Source organism: Micromesistius poutassou, assembly GCF_964030765.1.
Source record: "Micromesistius poutassou genome assembly, chromosome: 12".
NCBI lineage: Eukaryota > Metazoa > Chordata > Actinopteri > Gadiformes > Gadidae > Micromesistius > Micromesistius poutassou.
Window position 1 is genome coordinate 17439344 of NC_140282.1, and position 20858 is coordinate 17460201.

At 41.0% G+C, this 20858-nt stretch overlaps 1 protein-coding gene across 2 annotated transcripts; it reads right to left on the reverse strand.

Moving 5' to 3' along the window:
- Positions 1 to 16941: 16941 nt before the first annotated feature.
- LOC311356375 (solute carrier family 25 member 44-like) lies at positions 16942 to 20609 on the reverse strand. Of its 2 annotated transcripts, none has more exons than XM_084476141.1 (4): positions 20487 to 20609; positions 19294 to 19931; positions 19051 to 19178; positions 16942 to 18404 (listed from the first exon to the last, which is right to left on the reverse strand). In XM_084476141.1, exons 2-4 carry the CDS (start codon positions 19919 to 19921, stop codon positions 18213 to 18215), a joined length of 948 nt encoding a protein of 315 aa, XP_084332267.1. In that variant the 5' UTR covers positions 19922 to 19931; positions 20487 to 20609; the 3' UTR covers positions 16942 to 18212. The 2 variants fall into 2 exon arrangements, with proteins under 2 accessions (XP_084332267.1, XP_084332266.1); XM_084476140.1 differs by having other exon boundaries at positions 19294 to 19956; positions 20487 to 20584.
- Between the last annotated feature and the right edge of the window lie 249 nt (positions 20610 to 20858).

Here is a 20858-nt window from a genome sequence, read left to right on the forward strand (position 1 = left end):
CTTTATCGTAATCCCTTTAAAAACGTTTGAACATCGATTTCACATATAACAGTTAATGAGCTTCCACAAACTAAAACGTTAATTGCAATTAAATAAAATATCATAATATATGATGATCAATTATTGATTTATATGCAATTATAAATCAATGAAAAATAACAAATAGGATTGACAATAGTATAGGCATTAAGACATATTGGCGTTTAAATAAATAAATGACAACTTTTAAATAAATAGGCCTAACCCCAAATATAATTATATGCCTATGTATATATATCAAACGAAAAACAAAAAAATATATTATAAAGATTCATAGAAAAACAACGATGCATTGTAAACGATAATTAGGAGGGATAGGCCTATTTGCGATGATATATCTAAAGAAATTAGCCTCAGTGGATTTAAGGACAGGAGACGGTAAGGGGGCAGGGGCGTTGGGGCAGGGGTTGTGTGATCAGCTTTAGCACTGAAACAGGCCTCGTGTCTGCTGTTATTTCCTTACAAGTGTATCTCTCAGAGGCCCCACTGCTTCCTGACTTTGTACGAACACAATCAGCCCAGCTAGGAGCACCAGCGGCAGTGGACTCCACAATGAACCAGCTCATCACTAGCGTTCGAGTCAATAGGAGGGCTCTGAACTTGTTTCTTGCTGTCCCATTGGAAGACTTTTTTTTTTCTCTTTCTTTTTTTTGATATCCGCCAAGACATTAATACATTGGCCTACAAAAACATATCCTTAACTGTGTATCAGCTAATTAGCCTAGTACTACGGAACATATCACTGTGAGTAGTTTCATTCTGCGTTACTCCAGTTTACAATGAGCCAAAACGTCAGTCAGAAGACAACTACGAATTTCTTCAGATATAAACCAGTAGAGCACAATCTTTCTACATTGTGCCCCGTTTTAGACAAACCGCACAGAAAGATAGAGAGATGTTTAGTTGAGATGTTGAGGTGGGACTTTAGATCGCTGCTATACAGGAAGTCATTAAGGAGCTGATAAGGGCCTGTTTAGATGATGCCATCATTGCAGCTGATTGGTTCTTCAGCTTTCTGAAGAACCAATCTGATGAACCAACCATTTGATGAACCAACAACATTTAATGTTTTCTGTCAAAGTGACGTATGCAGGCCTGGCCTAGATTATAGACTTATAGACTGGTTGTTTCGACGGTACTTCATGCCTATAAAATATTGAGCCATGTGCCATGGTGTGATCATTAATTTATGGAGATAATGCATGCGGATATAATTCGGGGTCTGGGAGCAATCTGCTCCTTGGAGCTGCTAGTGGCGGCCATTTTTCTCACCGGCTGTCTTTGAGCCAGTTAAATGTTACTGAAGTCTACGCTTCAATCCTCATGGGTAACATTTCCTCATGGTGAATATTCTTCTAGAAAAGTAAACAAAAGAAAAAATACCTCTCGAATCCAAAAACAGCAGAAGCTTACTTAAGACATAGGGTATTATATATTATGAAGGACTCACCTTAATCATGAAACCACTTAGGTAATCCTATGAGAAAATATTATACAAACATAATATCTATGAGTCTATGAGCATTTTATTCGAGGTATATAGTTATCATTAAATAGCAGTATATTACCAATTAAATGTATTATTTATTTAATGCAGAAATTAAACTGTGTGTTTACTTTTTGCGGAAGCTCTGTACCAGAGGGCAAGGTGTCCTTGGGATGGTGAACATGTGACTCCCATGAAACACCTTTGTTGCCAAGCACCAATAACTCACCACCACTGCCCACGGCATCTTCTGCAACATTAGTATTTTATTCCAAAAAATGATGTGTCTGGAAATGATAGTCATGAATCATTTATTTGGTTTTGACAAACATGGACCTGTGTAAAAAGGACCATGCCCTTTTTCCCTAATTAGGCTATATTTATTGTCAAAGGGAGCTATAAGAAAACTTCGTCTTTTTGCATTCATGCTTCTTCTAAATGTAAGAACATAGAACCACCAAAGTCACCCTAAACAGAAACAAAAGTTGGTTAATTAGATATTAAATTGTTCATTGGGAAAACATGGTTCACTCTTGTTAAATCAGAGTGGTGGTGAACATGATGAGAAACATGTACATGTTATATAGACCTATAACTGTAAGATATCATGTCAGCTTTATCAATATAGAGTCAGCATGATTTTATTTCTTCCGAATATTGAGCTTGCTTCGTGGACAGCATAGTTTACAGTGACAAATGTCAAAGCAAACAAATCTTTATTCAGTGGTTACGCCATTTCATTTTTAACTTGAGCCAAACTCTCAGTGTACAATGTTGCATTTTGAGCCATCATCATTATCAACAACAAACAAACAAAGTCCTCATTCTAACATTTTGAAAGAGAGACTCGATAAGAGCCCTTCCCATCCACCAGTTCCTTATCCATGTGTACTGTAGGCACCAGTACAAAGGGGGCATTTTCATCCAATTTTCCTCTGATTGTCTCTTGCACAATCAACAACAACAACTTAAGCGTATTAGATCAGATTTTTCCCCTTTTTTCTGTATACCAAGAGCCCCCCTTCAAATGGGAGAAAGTGTACAGTTCAGAGTCTCTAAATAAACCTCATGTTTTATTTGCGAAAAAGCGGCCCCATTGTCCCATAAGTCGCCTCACACAGCACTCTTCTGCCTCACGCCAGACTGAGCTTGTCCTCCGGCGTTATCGTCACCCGCTGCTAAACCACTTAGCTTGTGTTCTCTGTGTCCTCTGTGGTACGGCCAAACATCTATTTGAAAAGTCCTAGGAAACTTTGAAGCCTTTTTTTTCCACCCACACCACACTGAGCAAACGGCGGCTCAGAATGCCTCTGTGATGTTTCATGAATACTTTGTTTCAATAAATTGTCCTCATCATCATACAAACACTCACAGATTCAGGTTTGACAGTAACCCAAAACCTGTCAGTGTGATAGCTACATGTCTTCCCCCGCTTTGATCAAGTAAAAGGAACTGAAAGGACAGGATCAAGAAAGGATTAAAAAAGGATAAAACACAAATTATGTCTAATAAATAATTAACTATGATTTAGAAATTACCGAAAAATAAGTGATACATGTTGACATGATGGCCCCCTATAAATAATCACTATGCAGATATTGACAAATATTTGTGCTGCACAATGTCCCACTAGTTACATTGGTGTTGTGGAAAAATTTAACTTAACTATAATATACAATTATATTACATAACATGTTTATATAATTACTAGTTAATTGAAAGGGACTTCTCCTTGGACCTAGAGATACCGCCCTTCCTCTCTCTACTTGAAAGGTGTGAAGATAGTTTGCATTTGCATTGCCACTGTAGCCACACAGTCAGATGCTGAGGCCATACCGATCGACTGACTCCTTTGTTGTGTAGATTCCTTTATGTGCAGATTCCTAACTGTCTTTCAGCCCTCCTTGCAGAAATGTCCACCTTACCCATAGTGTATTGCAATTTAACTTGGCCTAAACTCTCCACGATGGTCACTCCCCCTCACCTTTGTTTCCTTTCTATTAACTACCCACTATTATCTACCCACAATGTTAAAGTCCTCTGTAAGAATCATGTACAACAAGTGTCTCATCGGTGTCATCTCAGTGTCTCAGCTGCCTTTATCTTCAAACAAATATTTTGCTGTCCAATGTGTCCTAAAAAATTGTTATTCTTCATAAATTGGTAACATTTTACAATAAAGGTTACACATATGAGCTAACTCAAATTATTTAATTCAGTTACAAGCAATAGTATATAACATTATCATAGGGGTTAAGGTTAGGCTTAAGGTTAGGTCAAGGGTTAGTGTTAGGGTTAGTAGTAATGAATGAATGAAAAAATACCAGAGTTACGAACACCATTAGTAAATTATTACTAGACCATTAGTTAACTGTTAATTATCTATTAATTATAAGACAATGCATATTACTGTATTAACTAATGTTGATTGTGGTTAATTAATGTATCCTTATTGTAAAGCGCTTCTGTTACATTTTAGCAACTGTGAGTTGACTGACTATCATGAAGTTGGTTTGTGGACAACCGCAATATTTGACATTTATTGGTGTATTGTTACCACTGAGTAATTTAAAGGAAGATTCAAAGGAACTGTGAGAAATGATGAGCAATCTATGTCCCATTTATGTCCTGTTATATATTTCCATTCATTTGATTATTGATCTTGCCTTTGGATATTATTGTGAGGATGGTGTGTGCATGCATGTCTGTGCATGTGCATATCTGTGTGTGTGCTTGACTGATTGTGTGTGTGTGTGTGTGTGTGTGTGTGTGTGTGTGTGTGTGTGTGTGTGTGTGTGTGTGTGTGTGCGTGTGTGTGTGTGTGTGTGTCCAGGCACTCGTGCATGTGTGTGTGGGGGGGTCTCTTACAGACACATTTTTGGCTTTGACCATGGAGAAAGAACAGAAGATAGATCTCTACCTTGCCTAAACAGTAAGGCGACCAGATTTCTGAGACAAAATCCGGGGACATTTTGGGTTCAGCGGTGTAAAAACCTCCAAACATGTAGTGTTTTTTGTCATAGAAAACTAAAACGGGGACACTGCCCTAACCCTGGTGGACGGAAGGGGGGGGGGGGTCACAGTGAAAACCAGGGACATTTCCGGGGACAGCAGTAGCCGGGGACAGGTCACTGAAAACCGGGGACATCTGGTCACCCTACTACACAAACACTATGTTAACTGAAATCCTACTGAAATCATTGCAGTAACTCTTAGATACTATGGAGGGAGGATAAATAGAAACACCAAACAAACTCCCTCCACTGTCATGGCTAAAAATAGTACTTCTGTCATGGAGTCACAATAACAGATTCATGGCCACCCCCGGGGGATTCTCCAAGACACCGGAGAGAAGAAAAACAAACATCTTTAGGCAATGACACTCTTTCCCAAAAAATAAACAATGCCATGATTTAAGATTAAAGACGCTGTCCAGGAACATCTGCAAATGATTTTACACCATTGGAGAGATTTTTGAAAGTGTGTTCTTTAAATATTTTCATAGTATCTTTTTTTCTTTTATGGTCCTTCTGTGTATTCCCTTTTGTTTTGTATTTGTCTCCAAGGAGGTCACTTGTCTGAATTCTCATTAACAAGAAAAAAAAAAAAAAGTTACAGTGGGACTAGGATAAAATAAACACTTTCACAACATGGACCCTCTGCGTCCCTCGGTTTCCTGTTTTTGTGGGGAACGTGGAGACAGGGGGGGGTTATGCTATTAAAACCAAAGGCCATCAGATTCCCAGCCTCAGTTAAAGAAGCTAGTTGGATCCCACATGATGTTGTCTGTTTCTCAGGGGGACGTTTGAGGGAAGGGGGGGATTTAAAAAAAAAAAGAAAAGGAAATCCAGAAGGACGTCAACAGAATGTTGAGAGAAAATGGAGGGAGCGATGAACGGAGAGGTCCTCCCTGATTCTGAGATCAAGATCATCGCAGGGAAACGGATGTTTCATTAGCGACTTTAAACTGCCGATCTGTATAGGAAATTGGTTCACTTGATTAATTTCCCCAGCAGACAACACAAGCTAACCTTGGGAATATTAATGTTATAAAGCTGCAGTGTTCTTGTTATTGAACTGCACTGGCACTATTTCATTGTTTTTGCATGTAGCCCTTTACCATGTAATATCGGAGTATCATTATGGAGGCAGTGGGTGGCCATGCTACCAACACAGGAATTTGAAAGACAGGAAGGCTTCTGGATAACAATCAAACCAAACGCCCTGAGCCTGTTCACTGGCACCAGAGACCAACAGATCAGCTCCCTGGGTAATTACACAGAGATTGGAAAACAATTGGGGTATATTTTGCCAAACTGTATACAACATTTCATATCTCCAGAAGACATCTTTGAGACACAAGCCTCTCTCTGTTCCCCCCTGTAGCATACAGTTCACAGCTGGTCAATTCGGTGACCTCAGGCCAAATTACAAGAAAATGACACTCACACAGTATCAGTCTGCGTCAGGCAGTCCTCCAATGTTTGTTATTTAAATCCCTAAGGGTCATGCTTTATTGATGAAGCAATACAACTACTAAAACTGCTATTATTCTTGTTAATAATAATAATAATAATAATATCAATAATTCAAACGTGTATTATTATTATTATTATTAGGATTTGAATTTGTTATAATTGTTCTTCTTTGACTTTTTCTTTTCCTCATGTTATCTATTCATATAGTGCGTTATCTAAAGGCCTTTTTTCAGGTTCCAATGCTCTACAGATTCATACACAACAATTGTTTACAAAATGCAAGGCTGTTATCTTCATGTCCCAAATAATACATTATTTTGTGCAGCCTTTTTTATTTTTCCCATGTCCTAAAATGTACCTGCTCTTTATTATTATTATTACAATATAATTTTTTAACATTACACATATGTGCAACATGTCCTACAAAAAGAACACTTTGTCACGTGTGCGAAGAGTTTGGAAGGCAGTGGGTTCTGTGTTTGGTGATATAGTGGATATAGGCACTTCTCCTCACAGAGCATCAATCAGAGGAACTCCAATCCAAACACATGTTAAGCACACATTCTCCTGTTCCCTATCTGTTCCACAGAGTGGAGTCCTGGCTCTCCTCTAATGGACAATAACAAGACGGTTAATAGCAGCGCTACATAGTTCTGTCCCACTTAGAGACACTAAATCAATCTGTTCCGTGTAAACACTTGGCTCACTCGCTCCCTCTCGCTTGTCCTGCAGCCAGACTTGGATGTGTGACCGTGTCTTCTATTTGTTGACGGTGGAGCAGGAGGAAAAAGTATCACTGTACCCTCCATATACACTGTGGAGCCGTTATTGTAAACCAATGTACGTGCAATTATCTTTTCTGGTCAAATCTTAATTGCTGTTGGTGTTTAGAGTTAGCCAGACCGAGCACAGCACATCAACATAGATGGAGACCCTTTGAGTTTACTGATATCTAAAGTCGGTGTGCTGGCAGGACACAATAATAGATGCAATACAGGAAATTATGTGGTTTACTTAAAACACGTATCTGGAAGTGAGTCAGGCTATATATTGCCTAGTCTCAAAGACAAAATTGAAGATTTGAAAAGGTAAGGTGTTAAAAATACACAAACAGCAGTTGAAGTCAAACAATCAGTAACATAGCATATCCGTTTTCTGAGAAGAAATTATCAAAAGAAAATAGATTCCAAAGATTCCACTGGCAATACACATGTCAGGGTAAGCACTTTGGTTTATCTTAACAGATATGTTGTATCGCATTTCATCATCTTATTTAAATTTCCATGATAGTGTTATTGTCAACACATATTATGGAAACAATACAAGCCCGATATCTCCACCTGGAACCTCTCTCCCACGCTTGGTCTCCATGTGATTCTATTTGAAAACAGTGGTGCTGTTACCGTAGCTCACTGTTAACCAGTGACTCAGATAGATTCAGAGAACATGACATTGTATTGCAAGCAGAAGTTCTTACAAATATTACAAATCATGCCTGATCAAATAGTCAATATATGAACAATGTCAACAATGACAGCAAAAGGGATAAAACTACAATGATAAACATGTGTCCATGAAGATTGAAATATATTCTTCCTGCAACACTTCCCCCCACCTTCCCTGATACAGACCACACCATTCAAGAAGCTTTCATCACCTTCATAAGAGGAGAGACATCAACGCTTTGTGGACAAAGGATTGTTCAATACAACAATGAAATACATTTAACATATATTGCAGCCTAGGAGAAACTGTAGGTTTTCAGGTTCTTGCATGCGCTTGTGAGGAGCGTGAGTGCAGATGCAGTGGGCAGAACTAATCTCATCAAATATTTAAGTTTGTTAGATGACTTGGTTGAACAGCACAGGATTTCCCTGGGACTCCCTATAGGCTAGCAGAACGGTATAAGCTTAGCGTTCATTTTATGTACATTTTTGAAATATAACTCAGCAACACAAATATAGAGGATGATGTTATTTAATTTGTTAACTCACATCATTAAAACAATGCAAGGACGTAGTATTAATGGATGGATGGTCCAGAGAGATCAAATATTGCACGGAATTCTCAGATTTCCTTTGTGGCACTGATTTAGACATATCCTGACCAAATCCTCAGACCAATGTCAACACACATGATGTTCGATGTCATAATCTACACAACATGAATATACGATAGATATAATAGGGTTGTGATCTGTGGATATAAATTCATGAAGGTTTTGTTACAAATCTATAATAGAGAACACTACCAATTGGTTTATGATTAAACCTAATACTCTGCAAAGATGTTGATGATGATTTAATATACTATCATGCAACAAATAAATAACATCATTTAATTTGATACTTTTCTTTTCTATATAATTGTGAATACATAATTTTTCCAACAGACAAACTAACTTCCATACCCAAACAATAACATCCAAAAGAGAATATAGTCTGTCTTGTGTGTGTGTGTGTGTGTGTGTGTGTGTGTGTGTGTGTGTGTGTGTGTGTGTGTGTGTGTGTGTGTGTGGGGGGGGGGGGGAAGGGGACGTTCGGGAGGTAAAAGTGAGGTGCGCCCACCGCAGGCGGCCCGTGGCGCACTGTGATCACGTCGGCCTCCATCACCTCCACTTACAAGTCTTTCAGCTGAGGCGTACTTAATGCCATTCATAATGCATGGCCCTGCCCCTCAAAGCTCCCCCCAGACCAACACAGGCCTGTCATGACTGGTTCGCCACGACAACTCAGCCCAACTCTACTTTTGCCCCTAAGAGGATGCCTGCAGCTGCATAATTTAGATGCCTCCCACTGTTTCTCGGCTCTCGTCTCTTTATTTTAAAAATGTAAAAGATTCTGGGAGCAGATTTTATTTAAAATGGGGCAGTGGATGACGCGGCGGTTGGGACAATGCACATGGGCGTGGTGCAGAAGTAATTTCTCCAGAACTTTTTTGGCCAAAGGTGTGCGTGGTTGCACTGGTCTACATGCGCGGCTTTGTGCTGGACAACCCAGAAAAGTGACACTTATTTAACAAGCAGATACAAGATATGCAATAATTTATTTGTGTCTTTCTGTCTTACATGATCCTCCTGTCCATTTGGTCAACTGTTAAATGTCACAATTGCTAATTGGTTAAAGTTGCTCCCAAGCCTTTGTGAAGTAAACACACAATTTGACATGTGTCTGGTGTTGGGGGTTGGGCCATGGGGTGGGGGATGTTGGGTAACACTATAAAATATTGAACAAAACAGTGTTTACTAATGTTGCCGGTAAAAGGCCTATTGAATTTGCAGGGAGCCAGCCTGGTCAGAGCCTGCTGTCCAGCTCAAGGGGAGAGGGGTCAGGAGAAAATAATGCTGTTTATATGTGTGAAAAAACTGCTCAGACTTTTCTCAGAAATTCTTTAGAATCCCTGATGCAAAGAGAGCGCAAACAGCGGGATATGTTTTAGCAGAAGTGCTTTTCAGGCCATGGGTGACAATGTATTTTCCCGTATCTTCATTCAAGAAATGTGAAAAATGTGATGTATGTTAAAGTTTTATTTAAAAAACGGATTAGGAAGTTGAGTATTGTTTCAGGATTCCTGCCACATCCATGATCTTCCTGTCATCAGATGCTTAACACAGCGTTCTGAAGTCATTTCAAACATGAAATCGTTGTGGTAAGTTAATGAAGCTGGTAAAGAAAACGCAAACCTCCAAGCAACCCAGAAATTAAACAGAGATACATTCTTCTGGCATGACAAAAACACATTTAAAATCACATAAAACCCATGGATTCATCTTAAGCTTCCTATTTAGTAACTGTTATGCTAGCAAATGTATGACATAATAATATAGAAGCAACACCCGTATTACATATTCCTTATATCAAGTAATATTATTGTAATATATTCATTAATTAATATAATGATAAGACATAAGCAACATAAAAGATTTGTAAAACATGTTTTTTTTTATTTTTTTAATGACACAATATTAGGGTTGTGACCATTTCTGTGAGTATGATTTTGTGTGTGTATTTGTGTGTGTGTGTGTGTGTGTGTGTGTGTGTGTGTGTGTGTGTGTGTGTGTGTGTGTGTGTGTGTGTGTAATAAAGTCACTCTTTATTGTGTTTGCACCATGTATGCTTTGGACCTTTGGAAGTGGAAAATGTGTAACACTGAGCTGCGTTAATTAATAGGAGTGTGGCACATGGTGTGACATGGGCTGCAAAACAAATACGAGTTACCATGACCCCCTCAAAACTCTCTCTCTCCCTCTTCTTCTCTCGCTCTCTCTTGCTCACTCTCTCTCTCCCCTCTTCCCAAAACCACTTTATTGCCTCTCCACACAATTAAAAGCAAATCTCCAACACCTTATTTGGTACGCCTGCGACAAGCAGCCATTGATCCGAAGCGAGACAGACCAGTACCTCTGGAGACAGGAGGATAACAACAACGGAAGAAAGGAATGATAGGAGCAGCGGTCCTTACATAAATAGCCATTAGCAATATTGACAACCCCCCCTCCCTCCCCACCTACTGAGGGGAAGATGTGACCAAGCTTGAAGTCAGACCTACTTTCTGCAACGGTACAGTTAACCGTGCCTTACAAACCTCCCGGGCCGAAGACACACGAAAGAAAAAGGGATGCTTCTTTAATGTCCTATTGTGTACAGTGTAACCGTGTCATTAAGTGCCAATTGCCACAACAAGATGAATATGTTTCCATCATAAGTCATATTAGCAGGACAGTTAATTATTGTTTACTTCTACATGAATCCATGGCTCCATTTACGGTGCAGCTGGTGGCTCGGCCGGGCCTCTCATTCTGAGAATCCAGCCGAGCAACGCTGTGATCAACAGCGTGCTACTGCGTATAACCCTTTCAGACTCGGAGTAATGACGAAAAAGATGCTGTATGTAGTATGAAATATTACTTGAAACTTGAAAATATTGAATGAATATAAAAAAAAACATTCATAAATATATTTTTGAATACATATTTTTATCAAGTATCGAGTTCACAGCAACAGAGGGGAAGCTGAAACCCCCCCTGTGCTATTTATCCGTGGTTCATTAGCCACCTCGATCCATAAAGGTCCATAGAAAGCTGGTCAGGCACTTGTGTGAAATGAACAATTTCTCACCCCCGACTGGCCATTCCACGCTCTATCTGTTGCTGGTGCCTACAACCGCCCAGGACCTGCGCCAACACCAACGCCTTTGAGATGGAAACACTCCCCTCGTCATGTTTAACTTTATATGCTAACTGGTGGTTTTCCCCTATGGAAGTGGGTGATGGTGGTGTTTGGGTTGTCGGGGGGTGGGGGGGTGGCGGCTGCCTTGCTGAGAATGGATGCTCCCCCAGGTTCCTGTCTCCATTCCTCCATTTTCCCTCCCTCCCTCCCTCCCTCCCTTCTTTCTCCTTCTTCCTCCTCCTCCTCCCCCTCCTCCTCCGCTGCCTCCTCCACCTCCTCCTCTTCCTCCCTGCTTTCATTGCTAGCAGTCAGACAGGCATACCGCCTCTTGTTTTGATAAGTTAACGCTGAGACGTCAGATCCTGGTTCTGATGTATACCACCTGCCTTGGCCCCCAATTGACCTTGTCCTCCAGCTCCCACTGCAGAGACATTCCTGTGCTTTACTGGGGCCGTGTTTACACTGCAACAGATTACATTCTCTCTCTCTCTCTCTCTCTCTCTCTCTCTCTCTCTCTCTCTCTCTCTCTCTCTCTCTCTCTCTCTCTCTCTCTCTCTCTCTCTCTCTCTCTCTCTCTCTCTCTCTCTCTCTCTCTCTCTCTCTCTCTCTCTCTCTCTCTCTCTCTCACCCCCTAACCCACTCTCTCTCTCCCTCTGAACAATCACACTGGACAGCAGTGGGCTTCTTGGTCTCTGGTTCAGATTTTTAAAAAGTCCTGACTTGGGAAATCTGTATTGTGTGTGTAAAGAATTGGGACAACAAAAAAAAAAACATCAGAAAGTGTTTTTGTTGAGATGTCTGCATAATTAGCTTAATTGATGTGTTCATTTTTAAGTAAATTAATTAAACAGCCCCATATGAATTGGAATCCTTACATGTTACTGTCCACAAGCAGCTAGCCTTAGGCCTGCTCCTATGTTTCATGTAGGGGGTATCTAGAGACGGTTCACTCTGGCAGATGCCAAGATCCTCCCCCCCCCCCCACCCCACCCCACCCACACACATACACTCACTCACTCATATAAACACACGCATAGACACACACACACACACACGGACACATACACATGCACACACAAAGACACGAGCAAGAGAAGAGAGCTCATGTGAACACCATGACATCACTGCTTTCAGCCTTTTAATGAATTAGTGCTGTTGATTTATACTGATTTAAACTATCCACATATGATCCTAAATACAACATTGGCCCATAGTGAATAAGGAATTATACACGATAAAATGTATTTAAAGATTACATTTAGCTGGGAAACTGTCTTCGTCAAGGTCAGATTTTGTGCGTTTGTGCTCTGCGTCTAGATAGTAGTAGGACTCACACAGCCACTGAGGATCCACCGTATCTTTAGAACAATATGGTTGATCTGTTTGAGGCTTCGTCCTCGACCACCTTTGGAAGGTTCAAGGGGAGCCAACACTTCAAAAAGGTGGATAAACAAACATCAAATATTACCTCAAAATGAAAAGCCATTCTTAAAAAAAAAAAAACTACCATTTTCTCAGGCCAAGAGCATCATGTGTGGCAAGCCGGCAGCAGCTGGCTTAAATATAGAGACATGACCACCAGCATAGTTTGCAACACGGCACCCGGCACCCGTCCCTCCGTGATAAGGCACATGCTCAGTCATTGTCCGGAACGCCACCTGCTATTTTGCTCTTAAAAAACGAGTTGGGGTTTTAATTATTTAATACATTGACCTCTGTCGTTACCTCATCTCAACAGTGACAATGTACACCATTTTGAAAAAGAACATTTACTTAATTTAATTTAATTGTTTTTTTTTAAATAATAACTAGTATGCAATGTTAATAACCCATTATTATTCCAATAGCACCACATAGGATATTTCTGCTTTTATAGATATAGAGATATAAAGATATTAGACCAATTCCAGAATAAAGATTATTATTTTTCATTATCAACGGAATTCTCCCTGAAGATGTGATAGCTGGTAGGCGAGTCAATCTTATCTAGTAGTAGGCCTACACTTTAATTTAAATTCAATAGTTTTTCCCCATTCCTTTTTGCCTCACACTGATGTTTTGTGAGGTTTTGACCGCCTAACTACGAAGGACACCTGGTCCTGGGTAGGCCGAGATGACAAATGGTCAGCAGGAAGAATGTAGGACGATTTCCGAGGTAGTAGACCTTCCCTCATCTTTAGTGAAAGCGAGATAAGATTAGCCTACTAGTAGCAGCGCACGCATTGGAAATTAATTGGTCAGAAGCTTGGGTCAGCCTGCAGTTCTGAAATATTGTAGCCACATGATCACATCAGGTTGATTTTTCAGACTTAAATCGGTGTACATAATGTTGTTTGAACATGTAGGCTACTCTCTATCTCCCCATTCTAATAACTGGAAGTATTTTATGTATCATTGTGATGATGGGTGGGTGGGTGTTTTTTTTTCTGTCTATGGCAACTTGGCGATTTTTACCGTTTTTCGCAATTTGGTTCAATAGCACCACCAAGTGACGGAACGTGTCTTTGCCACATGTAAATGTAAATAGTAGATTGTAGAATCGTAACATTTGCAGTATTATTATGACATCTTATGATCCAAATAAATCTGTTAAGTGACATACATACAGACAGTGACAATCTTGTTTATAATTATTTTCATTTGGGATAGAAATGCCATCTATAACCCCGAAAACAATTGTCTCACGCTACGATGGATGAGCAGAGAGATTTACTTTTTTTTTTATTTATTTTTTTTACTGTTTTTTTTAACATTTACTTTTCAGGCATTGAGCAGCGGTTCATACACCGAGAGTCAAGGCGACAGCCGGGCCCAATTCGTAAAGTCAAATCTCCTAACCTTTGTGCCACCTTTCCTTAAACTTTGTAAAAAAAAAAAAAAAAAAAACGTCATCGGGTCAAGCCGAGATGAAAAGGTGCTTCCTTTCGAACATAGGAAAAGACTAGTCTAGCGCTAGGCATTTCTACACTGCCAAGCCGGTACGGTCGCGGCTTGGCACGCCCTGTAATTTCACCGTCTTGTCTGTGTTATGGCGCATTCTAGTGCCAATCCAGGCCGGTCATTCCTTCCAGGATTTACCGAATGACGCGTCCGATCTGAAAGCGTTTCATTGCGACAGTCCGGAAAACATGGCGGCGCGCCGTAAGGTTGTTTTTGCATGGTTGCTGAGCAACCATGAGTCTGCCATAGACGTTGCTGGTTCAAACGACTTTAGGCTACAACGGGCTCCTTGCACAGACTTTTTTTTCCTAACACAAATCAACAGTGGAAATAGAAATGCCATTAGAAAGTACTTGTATATTTTTTACAACACAAACGCTTAAAGAGATAGTTCACCAATTCAGAACCGGCGTTCTATCATTAAAAAAATCGCTATTATAATATTAAAAAGTGTTTCTTCCCTCAGTCTAACCCAGTCCTCCAGCTGTCCTGATTACATTTCTCCTGAGATGACGTGAAATTACGCGTTTGACGTCATCTCAGGAGAAATTTGCTTGCCTGCTCGAAGGGCCGAGGACTACAAACCACTAGTTCCGCAAATGTGTAAGCCCACCAATAAGGAACGAGGGGGGCGGGAGCTCGAGTACAAGATGTAAACACAATCGCCGTGTCCCAATTCAGGGGCTGCATCCTTCGAAGGATGCAACCCCTGAATTGGGACACGGCCAATGTAGTTATCCGAAAGTAGCCGAGCATAGCTTATTGGCAGAGCATAGGCTACATTACGTGAGCTTGACGTCCGTGTAATGCTGGATAGGCTGCTCAAGGCATCATTTATCTTGATTTGCTAATGTTGTTCTCTTTCTTTCTTTCTTAGACAGTATCGGCTTACAGCTTACCGGCATTTCCTGGAGTGGATACTGCAAGGCGAGAGACTTGGGAGAGGCAATCGCCTTGTTTTGCCAGCCTGTGTTGTCCAGGGCCCCGTTTCCCGAAAGCATCGTTAGCCTAAGTGTGTCGTAAAGTTCATCGTACGATCATCGCAGAGTTTTCAGACCGTTTTCCGAAAGCATCGTAGCGTAACGACGTCGTTAAAACCCTCGTAGCTAACGACGGCTCCAGTGGTACTCGTAGAGCGCTAAGAGGCATCGTTACTATAGCCTCAGTGGAGTCACCAGCTGGACATTCCGTATATTGGATGTGTTTTATTAAAACACATTGGTAATGGAGTGTCACGTCTGGGCCCATTGTGTGCCTTTATGTTCTTATTTTGGTGATTGATAAAGACGATGTTAAAATCTGCCTATTCTTAGATACAATTGTTGTTGAGGGCTAAAATAAAGCGGGGAAGTCCAGAAAATGTTTGAGCGGGCAGGGCACTCAAAATGTGTGAGAGAAAGTGGGGAGATTTGTGCAGACTGTGACATTGGCTACTCATATAACATAGCCAGACTTGTGGAGGCATCTGAAGCGCAACTTCCACCTCCCGATTGTGCGCTCTACGATGCACCGGGCCAGACGGCGGGCTTCGTTGAAGTCTTTGTCGTGTCCGTCCCCCGGGTTAGCCACTGGTGTGAAGAGGTAACACACCAGTGGCTACCGATGTGGGTACCGATGTTGCAACATTTTTCGGGTGTTTGAATCGCTTGTACAATATCTTCAGTGCCAGCCCAGAGAGATGGGCCATTCTCAAAGAGAAGACTGGCTGCTCCCTTCACCGCATGTCTGATACCCGTTGGAGTGCCCGCATAGCGGCTGTTAACCAGTTGCAAATCAGCACAGAGACAAACGCTCTTCAAATTAGCCTACAGATATTTGTTTGAGGAGTGAATTTGCTCCAAAATCGATTTGTTTGCTGACAGCCTGCTGCTGTGGAATTGCGGACAGGTGTCATCAAAATTGGCCCCTGTAACCATATATATATATATATATAGAACACTAGCTAACTAACACTAACACTAACTCGACTTAATCAACTAAGCGCCGCTTTCGTTAACGACTTTGATGGAATACCCCTCTAGACTCGGTCGAGACCAAAGCCATATTTGGCAAGACCAGTGGCTGAGACCGAGACAAGTCCAAGTCCAAATACCAGCGAGTCCGAGATCATAGAAAAAGTCTGAGACCGGACTCGAGTACTACAGCCCTGACTTTCAGAATTTAAACTTGCTCAGGGTGAAAATTGTTATTGTAAAAATGTAGAGTAGATCCATAGGCCTTTATCAGAGATGTGTTATAACTTATAGTAGATGTGAAAACAGGCAGAGTTCATTAAGTTACTAATAGGAATGTAGGCATGTTAGTGCCCACAATCAAAGGCATGAGATATAGGCCTACCACTATTACACCTCTACGATGAAGGCCTATTCTCTGGCAATTATATTATTATAGTATATACAGTATAGTATTATTATATATTAGCATTATATAACAAATGCTTTTGACTAACATATTCTACAACATGATTCACTTAATACATTTTTGAAAATAGGTAAGGCGAGGATAGAAAAAAGTTGTATATATGCAATGTTGTATATACCATGTGAATTTAATTGGAAAGATGATGAATGTTAAACATCAGTATCAATCAACAAAAAATGGAAAGGGTTTCAATCGAGAACTTTTCAGATGGGAGTGGGAGCTATTTTGAAACATTTTCCATTATAAAATCTCCAATCATTTTTGTTTAAATTTGAGTTCAATTCATTGCAAATATAAGTTAAAGTTACACCTTCTTTAGAAAGTAATATTTTATGATACATTTCAAATCAAACTGGCAATGCTAAAATGAGAAACACCTTGCTTAAGTTACCAGTTGAGATATTTTATTGTCAACAAAAAACTGTACCGTAGTGCATTCGGCACAATGTCACATTGCAAATAAAATGACATAAGGAAATGTCCATTGAATGAGGAATGGTTGATATCAAAGGGCTAAAAAATTGGATGAAAAAAAAAGGGGATTTTTTTTTATTGCAATATTACATAATTTGCATATTGTGCTATATTTGACAACAGCCAAGGCTCATGTCACATGTGACTGAAAAGACACAATGAAATTAATTTGTTAGTCAATCATGATGAATATACACCTTCACCATTTAAATGTGATGAGGATGCTTCCTGCTGAATGCAACATGTCGCTTACAGCCATGTCTTGTCTCCAGGGGCCCAAAACCTCAACAAAACTTTGATAACAAAGTAATTAAATATAATCTGATCCAATCATATATATTTCATGATTAATCATGAATAGAGACAAAAATAATAATAATAAGGGTTAACTTAATCCCCTCCTTTACAATTACTAAACACATTATCAACTGTACAATCACATCTTGTACAGAAATATAATTAAAACATGGTATGATTGCACAATGATTTACTGCCTCAGTAAAGGAAAAGTTTCCAGTGAATGTGAATAATATCCTACTCTCACACCAAGTTGGCTGGTGGACCACTACACCAACAAAAAAAACCTTATATATATAATCACTTTTAGTCAGGTAATCAAATACACACATTCTGAGTCCCTGAGCTAGCATGCTATGAGGCTGAGAACAACCAAACACAGTATTCTACATCTCCTAATGGTACGCATTTTTAAAATAAATAAATGTGTTTGGTTGCGTCCCTTCTGTTCATAACAAGCATTAAATAAATGGTGGCCAGCATTTTAAAAGCATTGGATATCAAGTGCCCAATATGATTGTTAGCTCAGCACTAATACAGATGTTGTAAAACAAAAACAGGCTAAGAGAGGGTCTGAACCTGGATTATCATTTCAAAAATGTTAAAAAAACAACTGAGAAGTTAGTACATTTTACAGGCAAGGTTGGAGGGAACAATGGGTACACAATCCAGCAGAGGTTCCATATTGCACACACCTTCATAAAACAGTCCTTTTATCTACCTACTACAAAATTAAACGACCATCCATGTCCTCCATTTACAAAGACTCATGAAGAATCATGTTGGCCCCCATCACACAGTGCTCCTAATTCCCATTGATGTTGATCAGACGTAGTAGAGTGTTTTAACCAGGGCGGTGGGCCTAGCATCGAGCGTAGCCTACAACCACGTGGGGGTCCCGCGTGTGTTCTACCAGTGTCTCGAGTCCACCAGCTCGGGGCGCAGGCTCACTTTCTTCAGCGTCTCGTAGCCCACCACCATCACGATAGCGGTGGGCGCCGAGGAGATGATCCGAGCCGAGAGCCCTTTGGACATCCCCCAGGCGCCCTCCTCCGCCATCAGCTGCTTGAAGGTCTCGACGATGGAGGACCTGCCTTCCACCTGGCGGATGTACAACACACGGTCACAACGCCACTTTATGAGCAGAAACAGTAATGCATTTGTGTAGTGATGTAAGGCCAAAATACTGAGCTCTGCATGCCTGTATAATAAATATATATATATAGCTTGCTATGCCTAATTTCCAACTAGAAGGACTGAATGAAACGTGTTGAAAACGGTCTCCAATGATAAATAACTCACTGGCTCACTTGGAAATGAGGTCAGATGTCCAAAATTCTGAACTACTCGTTTTACCACATGTACTGCAAGCCGTACATTCAGTCCCCCCTCCATACCTCTGCCTTACGTCCTTCCTTCTACATACTCTACCCCGGAGCCACCCCTCACCTAAAGTATCAAGAGTATTTCCGATACGTGTAAACATGTCTGATGCGGCTTATTTCCAGCTGTGGGTTGCATGTGCGAAAGGGCAACTCTGGATAATTTCCGGACCCGATTCTCCAGAGATTACGCAGGGTTCATGTGCGAAAGGCCTATTACCTTCACTATTTTTACCCTACCAGTGCCCTGGTAAATAAAAGGAGCAGACTTATGAGCGACACCTTTGTCTTGTCGTACGATGACGCCCGTTGTGAAACGGGTCTGTTGAACATCACCCCCCCTCCAAAGTCACAGCTGCCCCTACCTGCACTCTGGCTCTGACCACGTCCATGGGGTTGGTGACAGTGGAGGCCGTGGCCGCAGCTAGCGGCCCGGCCACGGCCTGCAGTAGCAGGTGAGGGCAGTCGACGGGGGCCCACTTGGAAAGCTGTTCTGTTTGACAAAGACATATATTTATCTTTAGTGTCTTATGAAAGTGTATTGGGTTAACACGTCTATGCTATTATTATTATTATTATTATATATTATTAACGACTATAATGCTTACCAGCATAAAAATGGTAAAAAGGCCACCAGACAGCACTATTTGGGATGTAAGTGAGCAGAGAGGCCACGTATCCCCTGTAGAAGCCCCGGAGTCCATCCACAGCAAAGATCTGTGTGATAATGTCCCTGGTTTGGCCAAACATCCTCTTGGACATGCCATCCCCAACCTTAGCCTGAAGCTGGAAGCGGGTGGGGTGCCCTGCCTGGCCCTGCATCATCAGCTGCTGGGAGACCACGTCTATGGGCACAGTGATGCTCTGCGCCACGAGGGAGGCAGAGCCGCCAGCCACCAATGACTTCACCGTGTTGTCGTGGGAATAGTTAGAGACGTACTTCCTCACCAGTTCGTAGGTGGTGATGTAGGCCTGGCCCGAGATCAGTGTGAAGGAGTTGACCATGAAGCCACGATACAGACCCCGCACGCCGTCTGTTCTGAGGATCTTAAAGAAGGCGTCGAACGTGCCACTGTAAAGGGACTTGCCCTTCTGGACCTGCAGCCGGGTGCGGATGAGTGTGGCAGGGTAGACAGTGGCCCGGATGGACATAGTCATGAACACCCCAAAGGAGTAGAATTTTCTTTTGTCCAGATCCTCCCATTCTATGATTTGGATGTTTCTCTTCTGCTGCATCCTTCCACCTCTGAAAGACCCACATCAGAGTTAACCTTTAAAATTAGAAATACATTTGGTCAGTGCCTTGAAATGTAAAATGTACCTATTTTCATGTCTTTACAATGTTCGTGTGCTGTGGCTTAAATTCCATGTTTGCCAGGCCAAAGCTAGCCGAGTTACAAAGGTCAAACCAATCGGGGCATAATATATATATATATCAAAGCGGTTTGGCAGTGTACATTTGTAAGTATTGCATTGTGTGTCATCAAGCACCATTACTACTGAAATGAAAATGAGCTTGAATTTCAACCAACTAGCCAAAACGCCAAAACCACACGACAGGTCAGAGGACTCGGTGTTCCGGACAGATGTATCGTCAGCGGCGCCCGGTCCGTCGATCAAGTTAAAATCAACAGGGCATTCAAATAAACAAACTAAGAAACTGTATTTCATTTTAAATGCCTTATTTTTTAGCTTGTTGGCAATTACCGGAGCTAAATTAGCATTGCATACTATACTAAGCTAGCTCCCAATAGTCAACATTAGCTTTTTAGTATGAACAAGCGTTAGCATAAATCCTTACCTTTTATCAGATTTGTTTTAAAATACACTATCGTTTGGCACGGTATTGTTTTTAGCGAACGGTAACAGCACCAGCCGGCTGGAGGTGACGAGCAGCCCGGACAGGAGTCCACATGCCTTCCGGTTACGGTTTAAACGACCATCTTTGTGGAGTTCCACCCTGTGGCCACCCTGGTGTGGAAATGTCGCCTCTTCGGGGCTATCGCACTAAGGCGTTTATCACTTACATTTTACCTTCTAAATTAACATTGTTCTCCAGCCAGTGTGACCGGTGACAGATTAATAAATCATAAAAAACTCAATATTAAATTGAATAAATCAAAATTTGAGTTTAATTATATTTGTATAGTATACACATGGTGGAATAGCTTCA